This window comes from Larimichthys crocea, chromosome XII (assembly GCF_000972845.2).
Source record: "Larimichthys crocea isolate SSNF chromosome XII, L_crocea_2.0, whole genome shotgun sequence".
NCBI lineage: Eukaryota > Metazoa > Chordata > Actinopteri > Sciaenidae > Larimichthys > Larimichthys crocea.
Genome location: NC_040022.1, coordinates 7,213,589 through 7,235,446, shown reverse-complemented (window position 1 = coordinate 7,235,446; position 21,858 = coordinate 7,213,589). Strand labels below are relative to the sequence as shown.

The 21,858-nt window shown below is 40.7% G+C and overlaps 4 protein-coding genes across 6 annotated transcripts; 3 read left to right on the top strand and 1 right to left on the bottom strand.

The window, feature by feature from the left end:
* Positions 1-203: 203 nt before the first annotated feature.
* On the bottom strand, positions 204-4,867 carry nkiras2 (NFKB inhibitor interacting Ras-like 2). 3 transcript variants are annotated; one of them, XM_019258726.2, is made up of 4 exons: positions 4,761-4,867; positions 3,282-3,438; positions 1,927-2,168; positions 204-1,748 (listed from the first exon to the last, which is right to left on the bottom strand). In XM_019258726.2, exons 2-4 carry the CDS (start codon positions 3,373-3,375, stop codon positions 1,506-1,508), a joined length of 579 nt encoding a protein of 192 aa, XP_019114271.1. In that variant the 5' UTR covers positions 3,376-3,438; positions 4,761-4,867; the 3' UTR covers positions 204-1,505. The 3 variants fall into 3 exon arrangements, with proteins under 3 accessions (XP_019114271.1, XP_019114270.1, XP_010738113.1); XM_019258725.2 differs by having other exon boundaries at positions 3,282-3,418; positions 4,761-4,862; XM_010739811.3 differs by having other exon boundaries at positions 3,282-3,398; positions 4,761-4,857.
* dnajc7 (DnaJ (Hsp40) homolog, subfamily C, member 7) lies at positions 4,780-11,444 on the top strand. Its single transcript, XM_019258724.2, has 14 exons — positions 4,780-4,970; positions 5,726-5,814; positions 5,942-6,066; positions 6,622-6,735; positions 7,061-7,135; positions 7,246-7,364; positions 8,127-8,280; positions 8,477-8,641; positions 8,897-8,988; positions 9,113-9,186; positions 9,306-9,452; positions 9,597-9,749; positions 9,862-9,924; positions 10,042-11,444. Exons 1-14 carry the CDS (start codon positions 4,789-4,791, stop codon positions 10,077-10,079), a joined length of 1,590 nt encoding a protein of 529 aa, XP_019114269.2. The 5' UTR covers positions 4,780-4,788; the 3' UTR covers positions 10,080-11,444.
* Positions 11,445-11,804: 360 nt separating this feature from the next.
* On the top strand, positions 11,805-15,571 carry odad4 (outer dynein arm docking complex subunit 4). The gene is made up of 11 exons (XM_019258677.2): positions 11,805-12,021; positions 12,101-12,232; positions 12,576-12,729; positions 12,814-12,875; positions 13,035-13,185; positions 13,270-13,494; positions 13,581-13,788; positions 13,874-13,960; positions 14,134-14,330; positions 14,491-14,591; positions 14,678-15,571. The coding sequence occupies exons 1-11, from the start codon at positions 11,896-11,898 to the stop codon at positions 14,711-14,713; spliced, it is 1,479 nt and encodes a 492-aa protein (XP_019114222.1). The 5' UTR covers positions 11,805-11,895; the 3' UTR covers positions 14,714-15,571.
* A 702-nt stretch (positions 15,572-16,273) lies between these two features.
* Positions 16,274-21,230, top strand: cnp (2'',3''-cyclic nucleotide 3'' phosphodiesterase). The gene is made up of 4 exons (XM_010739850.3): positions 16,274-16,406; positions 17,822-19,394; positions 19,531-19,658; positions 19,815-21,230. The coding sequence occupies exons 2-4, from the start codon at positions 17,840-17,842 to the stop codon at positions 20,265-20,267; spliced, it is 2,136 nt and encodes a 711-aa protein (XP_010738152.3). The 5' UTR covers positions 16,274-16,406; positions 17,822-17,839; the 3' UTR covers positions 20,268-21,230.
* Positions 21,231-21,858: the final 628 nt, after the last annotated feature.

Sequence of the window (21,858 nt, the reverse complement as noted above, 5' to 3'; positions counted from 1 at the left end):
AATCAGTGAATAGGACTTAGTTTATTTTGATGTTTGCATATGAGCTTGTCTATCACTAAACTGCAACCATTTCTCACCCCTTACATTTGAGGGTATAAGTCACAATTCACCCTTCCCTTCAAGTCCTCAATCACTACTCTGAGGTGGTTTCTGTGATGCCTGAAACATTTCAAATATCCAATAATTAGCACTACGAGATCAAGTTGTGCTGTATTTTTATTACTTCATTCTTTGCAGTACAACCAAGGTTTCTGGTTAGGCACAGAAAAAGATCATTTAATTTGTTTACCAAACATGCAAACAAATATCAAGTGAACACACCTTTTCTGGATATTAATACATAAAAGCTTCATATCCACACAAAAAAAGTTGATACACGTATAATACATAGTGTTGATAGACTCTGACAATTTCAACAAATGTGCCCCTTTCAATGAGACAAACACTAATAGCTGCTCAGTTTTTGACTCATGGTATTGCTTACCGCTTAGTAAAAAATATACCAGCTTCAAATTCAGCAATAACTCTAACCAATTATAAGATGACTCATGTTGTTGATGCTACAACATTTTACAATGAAGTGTGATGTCTTTCATGTGTTAAAAAGTAGCACCTGAGCATGCAGAATTCAACTTTCATTTGAATGCCTTTTATCTCATATTTAAGTTTCCAAAGCCTGTACAGAAGGCAATACGTGGTAAGGAATGTCAATCATTCACTGTACAACGGCCAGCAGTGAATATCAGAAACAAAGATATACACTGTAACAAATCTCCAGATCAACAAACAGCACAGTAACTGTACATCATCAATAATGTATCAATACAATCTCTTCACCTATCATGTCTTTTAAAACAAGTGAAATTCAGCATTTGTGTGAACAAAAATAAAGTTTGTGACTGGTGCCATTCCTGATTCAGTCCGTGTATACATGTTTCGTGCATGTAAATAAAATAGTAGCCAGTGTACATGTGTGCTGGATCCTAATTTGATCTATACAGTGAGCGCCAAGAGTCTGATATGTTCAAACTCTAAGTATAAACTGAGATCAAAATGTTGATTGTCAGTAGTTCAAGAACTACATCATGTTGGTCCAAATATGACTGCTGTTATCAACAGTGGGAATTGTAAAGAATGTGGATGAATGGTTTGACCATAATCCAACCGAATGAAAATGGGAATGTCAAACAAAAACATTGCATTCTACAATTTCTTGGCTGATATGGCGAGAGATCAGCATTTTCATTTCAGTTATAATAAAAGGAAGTATTTGACCATAACATCAAATATGGATGCCATACCAATACCTGCGGTACTCACTGTATATAAATATCCATACAATCATCACGCTTTTTCTCTCATCATCACTTCACCACATTCTCTAAATCAAAGATTCTCAATTCTTCATTTTATTAAAATTGTTCTTTAGCAAAAACTGAGTTCCCTTTAACACACCACTTCTCCCTTTTCCCACCCTCTTGAATGTGACATCAGCGTCTGGTCATTCAGCTGTCTGTAGACCCACTACCCTTATTCTTATTGCGACTGAGAGGGAACGTGGACTTGCTCTGTGGTTGGGTCATTTTGCTTGCTAGGTAGACAAAGGGTTCAATCAGTGTGCGCCGGTCCACCACTGACACCTCCCACAGACGCACCTTCTCATTCTTTGCCCAGTTCTGTGCCATGTTAGAGTCAACTCTCCTCTCATCCTGCTTGTCCAGCTTGTTACCAAGCACAATGATGGTCACCTGTGGATCAGGATCATCAGGTTACCTTCACATCAATATAAGGAAACAACATTCAAAGAACTACTTTATAGATTTCATTCATGTACATGACATAAAACTTTCTAGGGCTCTCTGGATCCCCTCTAAACTAAACTAGCCCCAAATGAAACTTCTCGATATAAATGCGTTCAGTCTTCACCTCTTTCTTGTCTCTGTGACGGTCGATGTCTTTCTTGAGGGCCTCCATCCGTTTAAAGGACTCCTTACTGTCAACGCTGTAGACAAGTACAAAGCCATCTGCAAAAGTGTAGTAGTGTCGAGGAAACTCCATCCCATCCCGGAGTCCGCGGGTGTCATAGAAGCGGACCTGCTCTCGTGTGCCACGGTCAGTTTCTATGGAGCCAATGTAAATATCCTCCAGGGTCTCCATGGGCTCTGAACCTAACAGTGGATAAACACAGACAGGTGTGATATACTGCAAGACACTTACTTGTTGTAAGTCAGCACTTTTGCCTTTCCTTACTTGAAACAAATAGCAATACACTTTTTATGACAGGGCGTCAGTGGAGAAGAACATATGTAATACATCTGTATAACATCACACATTTGTTCAGGTCACAAATTTCAATAACTTTAGCAAACAGAATTGAATTTGGCAGCTATCGTGGCAGTAATGGTTAAGTAAGTGCCAGTTAACATTTAATTCCAAGGAAACGTTAGAAAGTGTAATCTTTTAATGTGTATAATATTAATCCACACAACTTAAAAAGACACAGTCATGTTATTTTATTCTTCTAGAGTTTTATCACAAGCTGTAGCTGCTCCTTTAGGTGTCTGACTAAAGGGAGAGCAGTGTTTTGATGTTGCAGGAGCATTTTTGGAAACATTTAAAACTTTTATTGGTAATAGACTTAATAAATATTTAAGCAGTTGCAAAAAAATGTTTGCACAAGTTCACCATGTTCTGAATTTGACCTATAATGTGATGAAAATAGCATATTTTGCTTGTTCAGCTGAGTATTCGTGCATGAGTTATTAGTGTCGTATATTCAGTGGTGATGCAGTTGAAGATGTTTGAAGAGAAACTCCGCCGACACTGTCTTAGTTGTATAACAAATTTATTACAAAAAGTTCAGCATCGTAGCAAGTTAAACGTTACTTGGAGAGCTCCTGGCCGAATGATGAGACTCTCTCGACCTATGCAGGACAAGCCCTTATATAGGTAGTTTATGCCCCCAGACCATACAATAAAGTAACTTGAGTCAGAGAGACAGATGAACAAACAAAATGCCTTTCCCAAGAAAGACCACCTAAGGGTTTAACCTATGGCCTGACTCCTCATCGATCCATCTAAAGAAGTCTTTGTTTCCCCATATGTATATAATAGTATCAACATTAGTATGTGACTATGCATCTATGTGCAGACACCTCATTAGATTACCTTTAAATGTACCACTCTGTTAGGAAGAATAATATCAAACTCCTTAATGTGTAATGTCAGTAATTACACAAAGAACAACCTGTAACATCCTTGGAAATGGTTAATAGTGATACCTGCAACATGATTGGCATACAGTAGTTGCTCCAACACAGCCGTTTTACCGACCGCAGCCTGGCCGCACACCACCACTTTACAGCTTTTGCCCATGTCTCGCTTTCAGGTCAGCAGACCTGTTTGATGAAGAGCAGACCTGTTTGATGAAGAGCAGACGGGAAACTGTTTTACTCAGACACTTCATGGCGTTATTCGCTACATTGTCAGTGCAAAGCATAGCACTGTACTACATCTGCGTTTTGTGCAGCAACTTTGTTAAACCTGTATTTTGCTATAAACAATTACTAACTTAGAATAAACAGCTGATTTTTTTTTTTTTGTTGTTGTTCGTCGGGCTCATATTCAGGGTTCACACACCTTTTTCATGAACAAATTCAAGCACCTTCAAGCACCAGTTTTTCCATTTTTCCAGCACCTTTAAATAGGTAGCCTACTAGTTGTGTTTGCCATGATGGTCATGGGAAGCGCAGCGGTGCCACTGTATGGCATAATAATATGGGTCTAATTAGCATTATTTCATATGGTGGTAGATTGACTGTTTTGATTTTTAACTAATTGTGAATTGGCTTGTATTCTCAGCTTGTGAGCGGTGTATTGTGTAACTACTATAGCGCAATAACAGTGACAAATGCCTGAAGGGGGCTAAAGTATGTCTATCAGCAGACGAGTAATTTCTTTTCAGTGTGTGGAAACCTTTCACAGCAAGGACCATCACACAGACCCAATCCACACTTACTGCCCCTGTCCATTAACAAGATACATGCTAGTGCTGCTTGATGATCAACCAGTATGCTTTGCTTTGTACCAGCCCCAGGAAGACAAAATACAGACAAAAGACACTCATGATTTACTGGAATGTAATGTATCAGGTGTCGATAGTACTCTACTGTTATTTCTCGGCAGAACACCAAGCGAGTATGATAACTGAGTTCTGCATGTAAAGGCATCGGATCAAGCTCGTAGCCGCTTAGGAAACATTTTTGTTTTCTCTTGGTTTATTGAGATAGACATCACACAAATTTCAAGCATTTTCAAGCACTTCACAAAAAATTCAAGCATTTTCACAACCTTGAAAACACTGAATTGAAATTCAAGCATTTTCAAGGAATTCAAGCACCCGTGGGAACCCTGTTCATGACGTTATTCGCTACATTGTCAGTGCAAAGCATAGCACTGTACTGCATCTGCGTTTTGTGCAGCAACTTTGTTAAACCTGTATTTTGTTATAAACAATTACTAAGTTAGAATAAACAGCTGATATATATTTTTTGTTGTTCGTCGGGCTGATATATTACAGTAACGTCAGCTAGCTCGGTGTGCTAACATCTCTGCAGTCTGTGACATTAGGAAATAGCTTAGCATTAGCTTTCTAAGACAAACAGAGCCGACACCACACAGCACGCAGCTAATGCAACCTGAAACTATCCAACACGGCCAAAACTCGTGTTTTCAATAACACACACGGCGATATAACCTACCTGTGGCTGGATGTGTGTTAGCTATGAGATGATTTCAACTCGCAGAGCGAACAGCTTGTCTCACCTACTTCCTGTTTACAGTGTACGTAACCACCACTGCAGTGTGCGTGCCCCGCCCCTCCTCACTGACGGCGAAATGGCGACGGAGAGCTGTGATGCTGTGAATATGGACCCTGACATGGACCTGCTAAGCGACGAAGAATTGGAAAGGTAATACGAGTTAACGCTATGTTGTCAGCGACTGGAATACGTCTGTAATGAAGTGTCACATTGACACGTGTAGTTGAAAGTCGGTGCCGTGTTATTTTCTTCGTCACACTATGAAAGCTAAGTGGCGAGCTACCCGCTAACTACAGCTAAATTCAGCCCCGGATCACGTTTAGTGTCTTGCTCGTCCTCCTCTTTAGCTCTTGTGCTGGATTTCTGTGTTGCAGTCAGACACCGTGTGATATATGAAAATATATGTCGAGTGTAAAAGTGAATCGGGCTTCTCGCATTTTAGCGATATTCCAAGTATGGTTACGAGCTGGCGAACTAGTTAATGACACCATTCACTCGCTGTGTGGTCGTGATGTAAAACATGAAAGGCTTCCAAAAAAAGTAATGGCAGTGGCCCCACAGCATGGTGTCATATGTTCCTGGCTCTGCTCCCTGTCTGCTTCACAAAATAACTACGTGTTTGATTGGACACTTGTGCCCTGCTGGTTTGCCTCTTTCTATGTTTAGCTAACTCAGGCCAGCAAGCTCTCTAATGCACACGTTCATTCACAATCCTGGACATGTTTCACACATGATTATGGATGTGATGCTCAGGCTTAACGAGCTTTAATTTAAATAAATAATAAATAAAATGCTTGAGTAATCAAACAATGCCAACCACATTCCTATAGTCCGGCTCTGTCCATAACTTCACTGATCTTTACCCTTTTAACCTTTTCCCTGTCTTACTGCCCATGTCTACACAGGGAAGCGGAGGGCTTCAAAGAGCAAGGCAATGCCTTTTATATCAAGAAGGATTACGCAGAAGCATTCAATTATTACACCAAGGCCATAGGTAATTATGCCTAGTGTTTCTGTTAGTGGATGGGATAGTGTTGATTTAATGTTCGGATAAGAAATCAAAGTTTGAATTCTGTCTGTCCTTTTCTGAAATGATATGAATAAACTTGTCTTTCATACAGATATGTGTCCAAAGAATGCAAGTTACTATGGAAACCGGGCAGCCACGCTAATGATGTTGTGTCGGTACAGAGAGGCTTTAGAGGATTCCCAGCAAGCAGTGCGACTAGATAACTCCTTCATGAAGGCAGGTTGTGGGAAACAAACCATTACATTCTGTTGAAGGGAAAATCAACTCTCGTAATGTCTTAGGTTGCTAAGTATGTGCTGTTGTTTTGTTTTGCTGCACGACCTTTCCATCTGCCTGCCACCTCTGCTAATGCTTTGGCAAATGATTTCATACAGTTTCCATTTTGCTGTGGTCGCTGTCTAGAGGAGAGGCACAGACTTGTTCGATTTAGTAGATGTCAAGTAAAATTAGCTTCATAATAGAAGTAGGAGTAGTAAAATGATCTTGGAATGTGCTTTGGACATTATTTTCACACCCTCCATTAGTTATATGCCATATGTGTTCACAAATCTATTAATTAATACTGAAAGACACCAGTTTTTATGCATGACCTCATTCTCATTTTTGAATGGCGTAGAAACAATTTACTAACCAGCTTTGTAAATGAGATTTTGGACACAGCTATGGAAAGACCAGTACAAGTGACTAGTTTTATGACTGACCGACTGATTTCAGCAGCTTGGAGCATGCTATCACTCCAGTTTGTGAACTAAAAGTTTTTTTTATGTACAGGGTCATCTGCGAGAGGGCAAGTGTCACCTGTCCCTTGGCAATGCTATGGCTGCCAGTCGTTGTTTCCAGAAGGTTCTGGAGCTGGAGCCTGACAACAGCCAAGCCCAGCAGGAGGTGAGTCAGCCTCAGTTTGACAGAGCATGATCTCACAACTTGGACATGATTGCCCACTATTAGATATCCTTATCCAAGCTAGTACAGTTTCAATGAAAAGGTCTGATACTGAGCGGTTTAAGAGGAGATTAACTAGAGTTGCTGTTAATTCTCAATGAGAAAGCCAGGAAGCAAGGTTATTCACAGACACACTGCTGCTTGCATTGACCTGATTTTTTTTTTTTTTACAAGCACTATGCATGGCATAGAAGAGAGGCCAGTCGTAGCTGTGAAACAATTAATTTACTACTGCATTGTCACTGAATACCAAAAATCCCTTTGTCAGCTGAAGAATGCAGGATCCATCCTTGAATATGAGAAAATGGCAGAGATTGGATTTGAGAAGAGAGACTTCAGAATGGTAAGCTACACGTTGGTCACAATCTGACTTCATTTTGTCAGTTGTGTGGTATGTCACGAGACCGACATGCCAAGCAGCACAGACTGCAATTGTGTTGTGGTTGTCTCTAGGTTGTTTTTTGCATGGACCGTGCCTTGGAGTCTGCCTCAGCCTGTCACAGGTTCAAGATACTGAAGGCAGAGTGCTTAGCCCTGCTGGGGCGCTACCCTGAGGCTCAGTCTGTAGCCAGGTGAGACCGCGTATTTGGAAAATACTTTGATTCACTTATTTTCCATTATTGGAAGTAAGACACGGGGTGTGCATGTGCCATACCAACTTTACAGCTCTCATTTGACATAGTTAAATGCTTATCAGTACACAGACACAACAAATGAGTAATGCTATATCCCAGAGCTCTGTAGAAAAGGGAAAAACATGATATATGACCTGAAAAGCCAGATACGTTAGGCTCTGACTACACCACTATGATTTTTTTAGCTGACTCATCTTCGGTAAATACAAGTATGCCAGATTACTGAAATCCATAGGCCTTAACACGTAATGCTCTTAAAAACTATATATGCACAGTTTGTGCTTTCATATTTCTAAAAAGTTGTATGTTTGGCACATGGGTCTTAGAAGTGCAGACTTGACTTTAAATTCACATTTACAGAACTGTAAAACTGGTACGTTCCTAATATTGGTCACCCCACCTTGTTCATTTGCCTTGAAAATGAGGATTCTCCTGGGAGTGCCTTCAGGAAACTTGTTTACAGACAGGTGGGGGAGTCATTTTCACAGTTTAAAGCTGGAAGGCAGGTGCATTATGGATATGTCTGTTCCCACATTTACTATCAGTTGCTTCTCCACTGCGTCCTTACACACTGCAGGGAAGCATAGTTAATTGTAGTTTCTGTGTGATATGTCATATTTTATGTGATTTCTGTTGTTGTTTCTTTTTTATATGTATGTTTTCTTTTTGCATTCATTTTACAACTTTGTTCCTATTTAGTGATATTCTGCGAATGGATTCCACTAATGCAGATGCACTGTATGTGCGTGGTCTTTGTCTGTACTATGAGGACTGCATTGACAAAGCTGTCCAGTTCTTTGTCCAAGCCCTTCGTATGGCTCCCGACCATGACAAGGCTCGGCTTGCATGTAGAGTGAGTAATTCATTCAGAGTTTTCTAAATACAGCAATACGTGTATGCCACATTTGTGTATTTCCTCTAAAAGTGTCTGTTCACTTAGAGAAAATACAACATTGTGGTGTTTTCTCATGCATTTGAAGACTGATTGACATTGCTGTTAAGAGAGCCCAGAGTACTGTTAAACATTGTTCTGTGTATTGTCTTCCCAGAATGCCAAAGCACTAAAAGCCAAGAAAGAGGAGGGGAACAAGGCGTTCAAAGAGGGAAACTTTGAGGCAGCTTATGAGTTGTACTCTGAGGCATTAACAATAGACCCGAACAACATCAAGACTAATGCCAAGCTGTACTGTAATCGGGCCACTGTTGGATCTAAGGTGAGAAACGTAGTGGCAGATAAATGCTCAGCTTGTTGCAGGCGTACATTGTTATAATTGTACAACTCATTATCCATGCATAACACACAGCCTCATTAGGTTAACACAGATTTTGCCAAGTACTCATCCTGTCCCTTTTGACTGTATAAAGTTTTTATGGTATCTTTCACAACAAGAGAACTAGGCCACTACTTTTCTCTCTCTGTTTCTGACTCGCTTGGTCACACTTCTTTTTTTTCTTTTTTTCTTTGAAAGCTGAAGAAACTAGAACAGGCCATTGAAGACTGCTCAAAGGCCATTAAACTGGATGAGACCTACATCAAGGCCTATTTACGGAGAGCTCAGTGGTATGTCCAAGTTTTCTAAATTGGTTGTTAATAGAGACAGTGAGTTGTATTGTACTTGGTTTTCAGATGCAGACAAACAGAAAACCGTATAATTATCTGAACTTTTGTGCTTACTCTGCTGCAGCTATATGGACACAGAGCAGTATGAAGAGGCAGTGCGAGACTATGAGAAGGTTTACCAGACAGAGAAAACAAAAGGTGAGAATCAAACTCTTCTATTGTGGCTGAGCTGTCACAGCTTTCAGAACAAACATGTCCTTCTGATTCTGCTTTACTGTTTTTTAATCAGTTCTGGGTTTTTTTTTTCTTTTCTGTAGAACACAAGCACCTCCTGAAAAATGCTCAGCTGGAGTTGAAGAAAAGCAAACGGAAAGATTACTACAAAGTGCTTGGGGTTGATAAGAACGCAACAGAAGAGGAGATCAAGAAAGCTTACCGCAAACGGGCACTTTTACATCACCCAGGTGTTTAACTGAACTGAAGTTTAAGAGGAACATTTCAGTTCTTCTTAACAATAAAATAATCATTGTGAAATTCTGCATAACACATGAGGTATACAGGTGTCGCTTGGTCTAAATTAATTTTGTGGCTTGTTTTCTTCCCTTCAGACCGTCACAGCGGAGCTAGTCCTGAGGTGCAAAAGGAAGAGGAGAAGAAGTTCAAGGAGGTGGGTGAGGCTTTCAGCGTGCTTTCAGACGCAAAGAAGAAGTCTCGCTACGACAGTGGTCAGGATCTGGAGGACGATGGCATGAACATGGGAGGTCAGCACCTGGGCAAGCCTTGGGGTTGGAGGTCTCAGGGTTGAATGCATTTAAAGTACGAGTCAAGTCTGATTTCTTGGTCCTGATGTTGAGTTTTTTTTGTCTCCACCAGATTTTGATGCCAACAACATTTTCAAGGCATTCTTTGGAGGCCCAGGAGGTTTTAGTTTTGAAGGTAATTCATGTGCTTCATCTATGCAAAAAAAACTGTAAGGAAACAATGCTTTTTGCTGTCAACCAATCACATTTTGAGAATACATCAGTTAGTGACTTGTTTGTTTCTTTGTTTCAGCATCTGGACCAGGAAATTTCTTCTTTCAATTTGGTTAATTGGAGGAATCTTCTACCTAAACAGTTACTACATCAGGACTTTTCAACAACGTCAACCCCCCGACCCACCATTCATATTTAATGACTGACTGATTGCAAGTCAAATTCTTGTCTATGCCATTGACTGAATGAATGCAACCCAATGACCACATGCAACAAATGATTTAAAGCCCGTATAGCAAGGACGCCATGACGTCTCAGACTGAGTTGATAGTGTTACTGGTTTTTTGGATTTGTTTTTCGTCCTTCCAGAACGAAACATACTTGAAAGTCAGTAATGGCTAGTAACCCTGGTCCGAATATTTCCTCGATTTTTGAGACAGGAGAGATTGTGCAGCTATTGTAACAGAGCTTTTAGGAATCCATGCAGGAAGTGACGTCCTGGGAAAACTCTTGAGACGCAACTGAGCATTGAGCAAGCTATTATCCGGCTCCTCTCAAGTTACTGCTGAGCAGCGGGTATTCTCTGCATGAAAGTTAACGACTTGCTTAATGATTTCTGAAGAAAATCACTGAGCAAGTGGCACCTCCCCCCTTTTTGAAGAATCTGTCAGACAGACAGTTGGCTGCTACGAATTCGCACTGAAAACTGCCTCCTTGTCATAAGCCAATAGAAGCACTTGAGCATTTTTTAAATTCACAACAGCTGGAGCCTAGACAGACACACACAGTACAGCTGAAGCACACTAGAAAGATGGCAGCGGAGACAGCTGTGCTGGCTTTGTTGCCAGCAAAGTCCCCCTTCCTTTTGTTTTACGTTTGATGTTGCCATTCACAGATTGCTGCATTGTACATTTTACTGGAATGTCAAGTGTTGATTTGTGATGATAGTTGATTATTTTTTCCATTTTTTTTTATTTTGATATGTATATTTATTGTAAATTTGCTGTCTGATAGAACCATCAATTGTAAGATGAGGACACTTTTCTGTTCTGTAAAAGTTTGACAGAGCTTATGAGCATCCCCGTGGCACAGAATCAGGAAGATAATTGTTTTGCTCGGTATGCATGGAATAATTGTGCAGAAAATAGATACTGCTCTGTGTGTTCTTTAACTGTGATGCAAGCTGTCTAATTTTACTCAACGCAACAGATAAGACATAAAACTAGAACATACAATATGACATGTGATAAGTGTTTCCTATTGTCTAAGAAACGTGAGGCACTGTGTGTATTGATAGAAACCTGGTAATGTTCATTTACTTCCTGATGAATGTGTCATTCTCTTGGATCACCTCATCAAGAAAAGAAAAGCGTTCTCATCTTTGTTCTCATTGTTTTTGCCTTCACGGTGAAACCATCCTCTCTTTACCTTTGAAAAGTACCAGCCATGTCAATAAAGTTGGCCTCCTCTGGGTTTCCCCTACATTGTTTCTTTTCTTTTGTTGTAGTGGCATAGTATAGACCTTTTTTTACAGCAGCCATTTTGACATGAAATAGTAGGATTACAGACAGGTGTTAGCAATTTCATTTCTTTCCATTTAGGAAAGGCTCTGCTGCAATAAGTGGAGTGGTACCTTTAATTAGTGTAATTGTGTTTCATGTCAAACTGGCTGCTGTGAAAAAAGCTGTATCATATCATTATGTAATAAAGACGAGGTTATCAACAACATGTATGGTCATAATGAAAGTGGACATTGTTGTGTCGCATTAAAGCGGGGTGTGAGTTGTACTAAGCGGACCGGGCAGAGGGTGTCGCTGTTTCCCTCTCTTTGCTAGTGTTAGGGTCGTTGCTAGGATACCAGTTGACCGGAGACAAATTAGGAGTTTAACTGGCCGCTAAAGTGTTAGTCACAGTTAAAAGTTTAAACCAAAAAATGTCAGACCAAGACCTGGATCACGATGATCAGAAGCCAAAGGGAGTATTCTTCACTCTATTAGCCGATGGGAATTGGCTGTACCGTAAAGCAAAGTATAAAAATGCTATAGACGCCTACACAAAGGTAAGTAGTTAGCTAGACACGGCGCTGTATCTGTGAAAGCATGTTGAATAGGAATGACTTGCTTTGGCTCTTTGTTTAGGCACTGACCTTAAAGCCTGATGACAGGACCTGCTTGGTTGGCCGATCCCGATGTTATCTTAAGACTGATCAATATGAAAACGCTTTAGAAGATGCAGAGACTTCATTAGTAGAAGACAAGACATATGTCGAGGTAAACAAGTTACACAGTTGTGTGTGCCATTCACTGTAAAGACAAAAAAAAAAGAAAAAAGACATAGATTGCTGTCTTCTTTATACTACATGTCAGTCCTCAAGTCAGCAGCCAAGACAGATAGACAATTAATACTTGCTATGGTCAGTAGTTACTTGTTGCTGATGGTTTATTGATTTTAAATGGAATTATTTAGAGTTTTTATTATTTTGGGATACTCTGATTATTGCCATTTATTGTACACTGCACTAAGCCAGATAGGTTAGGAGTTAGAATATCAGTGTTTTCCTTTATTCTTTCAGAATAAAACCATCCTCCTTTTTCTTATAATATGATTTTTCAGGGATTGTACCAGAAGGCAGAGGCATTGTACTACATGGGAGAATTTGAATTTGCCCTAGTGTTTTATCACAGAGGGCAAAATCTACGTCCACAAATAGAAAAGTTCAGACTGGGTATCCAGAAAGCACAGGAGGCCATAGAAAACTCAGTTGGCAGTAAGTAATTCAATACTACAGTATTTTGTGACTTACACTGAAGTGTAAAATGTGTAAAACATTTTTTTCTCGGGCATCATCTAGGCCCTTCCTCTGTGAAACTGGAGATTAAAGGAGACCTGTCATTTTTCCAGGAAGATCAGGAGGTGAGTCTTTGTTGTGTTCCCCCTGAATAAACTAGGATTTAACTGGAAAACTTGCAGGAAGCTGTTATATTAAGTCTTTATTGACCTGACTAGTGGCTTTACCATAGATTTTCAAGTCAAATTCAACCCTGGCCTCTCTTGTATAACTGACTTTTACAGAGGGCACAGCCAATTACTGTCATTCAGAATCTGACGATGGAGAAAAAGCAGCTGACCCAGAAGACCTCTTTAAGTCAGAAGACAACCAAACAGCAGCTGGGAGAGTTTGACAGTGACAAGAAATTTCTAGAAAACCTGCTTAAAGATCAAGGTGCGATGTTATGTTCGATATGTTTCTGATGAAAACAATGATGTTCTTCACTTTAAATAATATTTAAAACACAATGATCTGCAGGCTTGGTAAAAGGTAGGACAAAGAGTGGAGAGCAAATGCAGGACGTCATTCAAAGCTGCCTCATATCCGTTGACACTTGCACCGAGTTTTTGAACCAGATGACACCTTTCTGTCCGCGTGGAAGGGAGAGTAAGCACATGCAGCAAAAATGTAGCAAGCCCCAGCATAACGCTCCCTCTGAACCTACTCATTTGCTGCTGAAGAGCCTGGATGGCATTGATGCAGGTAAGGCTGGCTTCAGGCTGAATTTATAGCCTATATGTTATATGATATTTTGCCTAAAAATGCTTACTGTCAGTTTGTCGTCTTAGAGTTGGCATCTGGAAATGCAGAAGAAAGTCTCAAGAAAGCGGAAGAAGCCATGAAGATAGTGCAGGAGTGGTCAGAAAAAGAGGTTCCTACTAAGAAAGAGGTCTTAGGCAGACTACACAGTTGTATTGGGAATGCCTTGGTTGAACTGGGAGACATGGATAAAGCCTTGGACCATCATCAAAAAGACTTGGATTTGGCTAAACAGTGGTGAGACCTTAAAGACGTTACACAATAGGAGTGAATATTTTTTGTAAAAATAGATCAAATGTTCAGGAATCTTTCTTATCAACAGCAAACTCCCTGATGCAATGTCCAGGGCTCTGGAGAACATTGGCCGGATTTTTGCCCAAACTGGACGGATCTCACAGGCCATTGAGTTGTAAGTAAATAATGAATTAAGAGCTGCACTTGTGCAATATATATTACCACCCTTTGCAGAACTTTATTTTGATGGTAATGTTATATACTCATTTAAGGAGCATTGAGCAATAGTTTGATTATTGAAGGTTAATTTATTGGTTGTTTCATTTTCTCTGTATGTTTTCAACTCAGCTGGGAGAAAAAGATTCCTTTGGTGTGTGGTGGTTTGGAGAAGGCCTGGTTGTTTCATGAGATTGGTTGGTGTTACATGGAGCTTAGTTACCATGATGAAGCCAGAGACTATGGCATCCGCTCACTTGCTGCGGCTGATGAAATCGCTCATGTGAAGTGGCAGATGACTGCCAATGTTTTGGTGGCACAGTCTGAATGTAATTATTCATCTTTTCTAATATTTACAAAAGAATTTACAGTGACGGTACGTCAGTTTATTTGCTTGATAGTTATCTTTTTAAACAATTTAGTTTTGCAGTGTTATTATTATTGTACAGATCTGACCTCTGATCAGTCAGTTCCCCTCTATTTCATCAGTGAAACTTGGAAACTTTAAATCCTGTGTCTCCCACTTTGAGAGAGCCTTGACCCAGGCCAAACTGCAAGAAGATGATGCTGGCATCTGTGCCATTCAAAAGGTTTGTTCTCTCTATTGTCATATGCTTCCTTTCACCTTCTTTTGGTTTAATTTTTCGACCACTTACTTTAATCATTCTGCTTTCAGGCTCTTGGTGATGCAAAGCAATTCATATCAAAGTGAGGATGCCCTCGGTCAAGACTTGGCTTCAGAATGTTAATTCAGCAAAAAGACCTACAGAAGACAACAACTGACGAAAAGTTATTTTCCTCAAATGGGCATCTGAGATAAATAGAAGGATACTGTTCTCTGATGAGTACAAATATGCATATGAGGAAGTGATACAGAAACCTGTAAATAAACATGTGAAACTGTTTTCTGTCAAATACAGTCCAAATCTATTATAGGCTGCATTTTGGCAGAATTACATTACAAAAATGTATCATCTAGAAAATTTGCAAAATACAGGGGATTTTTGACATGACTATGACATTCTGAAACCTGCCAACAATTGGTCTTTTGATAACTTGAAAGTTCCCCAAAATATAGAGCTCCACTTACAAGGGAACTTCCCCTAGTGACACCTCTACTATATCTGTCACCAGACATGCATGGTGTGATTAACAGGTGGCTGCTTCCTGCAAGGTAACAACAGTATCAGTGTATTACTTGTAGATAAGAGACTGTATAATTTATGATTAACTGCTTCATAAATTTTATGGAAATGTCCCTGATAGACACTGACACATTGTTTACACAGTGTTTATGCATACGTTAACTTGTAACACTAACAACTACTTGTCTGTGTGGCCTTTTTGTGACATTTTAGGATAAGTCAGGGGGAAAGGATATTAAAATATACTTTGTAAGGTTGCATGAGGTGTTTCAATGAAAATGGTTTAAATAACCCTATATAGTTTACCCCTGGTATCTGTTTTGGTACTTTATTCTATCTGTTTATTTTTGTAGCTTAGGTTTTATGTTCTATCAGAGAAAAGTTTAGGTTAGGTTAGTTACTCTGCTATAAACCTTGTTATAGAGCATCTTGGTTGTGTGTGGGTTCTTTTTCAAAGATGTATTGTGATGTGATGCTCATCTTCAATTTGCCACCACGCATACTGTATGCACATAACTACAACACACTACTACTACAAAAATGGACATAACAAAAGGCCACTGTGTTTAATTGCATCACCTTGTATGTGAAATTGTGTCTACATCTTCCACAACTAAAATCTCTTGAAAAATGATCATATGTAATGTGTTTAAAAAAGACTTCCCCCCTCTTACAACTCTTCTCTTTATTAAATCTGAGAACTTTCCATTTGAAACATGATCACGCTCCTCATGAAACATTGATTTTTGTGCAAGTGACCATTGATTTCACTTTTCACACTTACTGTTTTATCTGGTGTTTGCTGGTTAAAGAACATATTTGATGAGAATTGTGACGATTAATGATTAATAGTAGGACAAGCCCAAAATATAACCAGGTCCATCTACATCCATCTGTCAGATTTCACTTAGAGATAGGTTGTAGCTCAGACTCATTAATAAATGGATGAATAATTCCAGTCTGGTTGTAGCAGCGGTCATATTTTGCAGACAATAACGTGAAATGATCAGACTTTAAGATAGACATGTTTTTTATGGATGGTTTTATCACAAAAAAACAAACAAACAAACAAAAAAAACAGACTGGTATCGTCCTTCCGGTCTTCAGGGGCGTATCCGTGGCCACGCCCAGTTGCGCGTGCCCGGGAATTTCCTTTTGAAGCGGGTGCATGTGTGAGCGAGGATTGCCTTGTCATTGTATCCAGACAGAGAGAAACGCGTGGTCAGCGGCACCACCGATAGCTCCACTGCAGCCTAACTGGTAAGCTGGCATTTTAAAAACAAAAGCCCTCTATGCAATAAACTACAGCTCGTCCATATATAAATATATATATATTATTTTTTTTACACAGACAGCGTAAAATAAGTTTTTCTAACATCACGCAGTGATTGTGTACGCAAGTTAAATACCAAGCTTTGTTAGACGTGGCGCTGTGGTTGGTGCTGTTCGGAGCCAAATCCACTGACTGCCAGGCTAAATTGTTTTTGTCTGGCGTGCTAACGTTAGGTGCACGCCACTCCCCGCCTGGCCACATTGTGCAGTTAATAAAATGTAACGTTCATCCTGCTTCGAGTTTATCTTTTTAAAAACCACACTGGAGCTCACTTGGATGATACTTTTGACACTGCTTTTTAAAATGTCTATTTTTTTGTGTCATGCATTTAGTCCAAACTTACCTTTTTTAACAAACAAAACTCACTGCGCCATTAACTGTTACTGTATCTTCCTTGTTTAACGAACGAGAATGATTTTAATATATCTGGAAGTGTTTATAAATGGTTTGGTTTCGGTTAGTGTGTATTCATATCTGGTTTAAATAAACAAAAAAAAACCCTGTTTATTATCAGCCAGTTCGTCTTTTGTTGCCATACTGGGGTTCAGTTGTGTTGGAGCAGCTTCCCCTTGTGTCTCATGACACGATGTGGTTTCACACATCTGGTAAATCGCTGTTTGGTAACAAATCTTGCACCGACATTTGAAATAAAGCAGCCACACCGTGGAGGTCGCTGCACCATGAAGTAATCACACTTTATCTGCGATGCTCCCGTTTCCCTCAACTACCCTTTGTCTACGTTTGCTGGCAAGGTTTGGCGCAGTTAATTTGCCTGGTATGAACACAGTATTTTGCACTCATGTTTGTGTGTCTGTACAGGGTTACTATCTTTGTGTTTTTATTACAAATAGAAATAAAAATTTGGAGAGACTGCCTTGCCAAATTTTTGCCACCACCCCTACTGCATGCACATGACTGCAACTAAAATGGACATTACCAAAGATAGTGGCAGGACCAGTGTTTAATTACATCACATTGTATGTGAAATTGTGTCCACATATTGCACAATCAAAATGTGTTGCGCTCACACCTCATGAAACGTTGATTTGTGGAAAAATTGCTGTCTCACTGTCCATTGATGTCACCTTTCACACGCCCAAAATATAACCAGATCCATCTAAATCATCTGTCAGATTTCACTTGGAGAGGTTGTAGCAGAGACTCATAAATAAATAATTTAATTTTCTTATCCAGACTTGTTATGTATCCAAACCTTTTTTGGTGTGATACTCTTTAAGGTGCAGTGGGTGGGCAAAAATTGCTTGTATGTGTTCAGAGGCTTTACGAATTCAGCCATCATTGGTCTAAACAAACATTTTTCTTTCTTTTTCTTTGTATATAGTCAGACTTTAAGCCAGACATGGATCCTGAAAAGAGCGGCGAGGCTTTAGATGCGTCAGAGACTCCACAGCCTGTAATGGAAAAAGAGGTTGTGTCAAAAGTGGAGACACCAGAGGAATCTACAGAGCCTGAGAAGCCACCAGCTGTTGATGAAGAGAATAAGCAGCTGGCAGTGAATGGTCATCCTACAGAAGTCATAACCCCAAAAGAAACAGAAGAGTTGATTGTGACAGAAACTGTTAGGCTGTCTGAGGAAAAACACGAAATGGGGATTGAGGACAGCTTACCAAGAGGAAAATCTGAAATGGAGTCAGCGTCTGATGTGGTGGCACCACCAGAACCAGATGAGTCATCTGAAAAGATCTCCAACGAAGCTACTGGTTTAGAACCAGAAAACAACCAATCTGGACAGCAGCCTGTGCCAGAGAATGACCCAGAACCTTTGCCTGTGCAAACACCACTGCCAGAGAGTGCCCCTGAACCAGAGCCAGAGAAATCGGCAGAATCAGTTCCAGAAGCCGAACTAAAAGAGCAAACATTACCTGAACCAGCCCTGCTGCAGTCACTGGTGGACCCACAACCACCCAGCCAAGAAGAGAGAGAGTCAGAACAAGTGGAAACTAAGAAGGAACCGCAGACTACAATGGACACAGAGGTAAAAGAAGTTGCCAAAGAGGAAGTGGCAGAAAAGGGTGACACTGCCAAGCCTACAAAGGAGGTGGAGGAGGAAAAGGCACCTGAGACTGTGTTGGTGTCAGAAGTTTCTCCAGAAAAGCCATCAGGAGCTGTGACACTGAAGGAAGAAGCATCAGCTGATACTGAAATTGTGAAACCTGCAGAAGACAAGACGGAAGTTGAACCAGAAAAAACAGTTGACTCTGACACACCAAAGGGAGCTGAGGCAGCACCAGAAGGTGACGCTGTTAAATCTGAGAATGGTGCTGAGCCTCAAAAGGAAGAGGATACGGTCCCTGCAACTGCCTCCCTCTCTTTTGCCTTCCTGGAACGAGAGCAGACCAAAGATGCCCTACGAACCTCTCGTACCCTTATTGTCCTCCGCGGCCTGCCAGGAAGCGGTAAAAGCTTCTTGGCAAGCGCCATAGCTGATGCCTACAAAGACCACTGCTCTGTGATCTGTGCTGATAACTATGCTGTAAAGCCAGAGAATCTTGAATCATCTGCGGATGGATACAAGGCTCTGGATGAGGCTGTGGTGGCCTGTTGCAGTGCCGGAACAGCATCCTCTCTGTTTATAGTGGTGGATGACAGCAACCACACCCAGGATCGGTTGGCCCGTCTGGGGGAAATTGCCGAACAGCACCAACTCGTTGCTGTCTTTTTGGAGCCCCGTACTGAATGGAACAGAGATGTGACACAGCTGACCAAGAAGACCAAGCGTGAACTTGGGGAGGCCCAACTGGAAGCCATGAAAGGTCCACTTGAGGAAATGTCACTGCCTCTTTACTTTGGCTGGTTTCTGCTCTCCCCTGTCCAGAACAAGGTGAGGTGCACATCAATGGACTTCCTGAAAACGCTGGACACCTTGGAGGCCTTCAAGAAATACTTGACTGACTGTGAGTGTGTTTTGAAGTTGTTACATTGAATACAAAGATGAATGCACCAGTGAGAAACATGAAATCTTAATGAATTAGCCGAATAATATCCAAAATGTTATGTCATGACGTAAGATCTGATCTTTACTATGTGCAGTCACAGGGAAGCCTGAGAAAGAGGTGGATTTGGAGCAGTACTTTCAAGCCAAAGGGCCCCTCCATTGCACTACAAAGTTCTGCAACTATGGGAAAGCTGAGGGTGCCAAAGAGTATGCAGAGAATCCAGTAAGTGATCGGCTCAATTTAAATCCAGTGGCTACGTATTTTTGTAAACATCAATCATGCATTATTAGTGAACATTTCAACACCCTGATAATCCTAATGTTCGATATTTAAAAAGTTAAACCTGCAATATTTCCTCTTTTTTTCTGATCTCTCCAGGCTGTCAAAGAGTTCTACAGTTCCGTGTTCGAGTTGTCACTGAGCGCTCTCTTTGTCACTCCTCGCACTGTTGGCGCCAGAGTGTCCCTCACCGAGGAGCAGCTTCTGCTGTGGCCAGCCGATGCCGAGACGGAGGTAGAGCCTGCTACCTCCCTACCCTTGGGAAGCCGTGCCCACGTTACTCTAGGATGTGCAGAGGGCGTTGAGCCAGTTCAAACAGGTCTGGATCTGCTGCAAATCCTGACCCTGCAGCAGGAAGGCCAGCAGCCTGAGACCGTTGAGGAGATGGAGCTTGGCTCGCTGACCTATTATGGTGAAGGAAGGTGGTGGCTCAAGCTCAGAGAGCCGATCTGCTCCCCAGCCTGCTTCTCCAGCTTCTACGGGTGCAAGGAGGGCGAGCCGACCAAGAAAGAACCAGAGAAGAAAAAGAAGCAAAAGTGCACCATACTGTAAATGGCAAACAGGGAGATGTGTGGCTGGGATGACTGGTGAATTAAAACTTAGGCTTACTCTGTGCAAGGTTTGTGTGTTTATGCTGTGTTTAGGGTTTCAGTTATAGCCACCCTAAATCCATAAGCTGTGTGCCTTTTTTACTGTTGATTTGCACCACAATCCAAGATGCCTTCAATCCAGTTAGGCTTGTTAACGTTGTTGAGTATCTTGTTTCACATATCAGTGCCAGAGTTGCAGTACCTGGCGATGTGCTGAGGTGTTATTAGCTACAGTTTTAGACTATGGTAGTATAGCCTCCTCCCACAGCTCCACAGTTATCTAACAACTTAGATTTCCTCTTCTATACATGTCAGTGTCACTCAGTATTCACATTTACAGAATCTAGAAAACTTTCATTGCATGCATCCCAGGTATATGGTACAAACTTATTAACACATTCCTGACCTGCTAAGAGTACCTCTGCCGCTTCAACAGAATGTGTCTAGTGTTTCCTTTGTCTCGTAAGTTAAAAGTATTAGACGTCATTTACGTGCAAGTGTGTGTGTGCACGCCTCCTAGGAAGTAATTGTCAAAATAGCATATGGGCCAAAGTTATCTATTTGATTAAGTGTATTAGAATGAATGTCATTTATAGAGGTCCTTCCTTGTAAAACCTTTGCACTGTGCATAGTTTGAAAAGGAGAACGCTGATGAATTTGGTATTTGTTTCAGCAGCTTGCACTTAGTAATTATCAAATGCTGTGAATCCAAGTCCATGTTTTGCAATCTTTTCTACTGCGCAAGACTGCACCATTGATCCCTTTTATCCTCTTTGAACAGCACTTCATGTATTGGATTTCAATTTGTATCCTCTGTGACGGTAATTTTTGACGGGCAAGTCCTACTTTGTGTAGCTCTTATGAATCACTATTTTTGCACTTGTTTTGTACACTTAATAAAAAAGAACATGCTTTGCTCCAATAATTTAATTTGCCCTCTGTTCCGTGTGCTGTCAGTGCAGTTTGACAACGAGCACACACAGTGAAAACTGGGACAGTTTATCTCCACATGGTCATTTACCCACAGCATGTACTTATTATGAGCCATGTAAACCAGCAGAGGGCACTCATCCCTTGTGCAGTGCTGGTGAAGTCATTTGTGTCGTGGTGGTATGATGTTTTACATGCTTGACCTCAATTAGCCTCTTGTTTATTGTGTCAGAATGACTGCTAAAGGAAAACTTTATTTTCAGATATTGTGTCACAGACTGGATTGCACCATTTGTCTGAACTCCTTTCAGTTTGGCTTGCATTAAAATCAAACGCAGCTGCCAAAAAGTTCTAACCTCTAATAGCCTCTAATGTGCTCAGTTGTAATAGCCACACTGCATTTTGAACCCACCTACCTTATCCTGAACCCCAAAGGTACATCACACCACACATTCTTATGTTCTCTTAATTTGCATCTGTGCTTTATGTAATAGTTTCAGGTTGACTGCCAGTTTCCACACAATGTGTGTTGCTTAGAAACAAATATATGACATATGAACATGATTTATATATATATTTTTTATTCACCATTCACCATTTTGCACAAAACTGGAGCTTGTTTT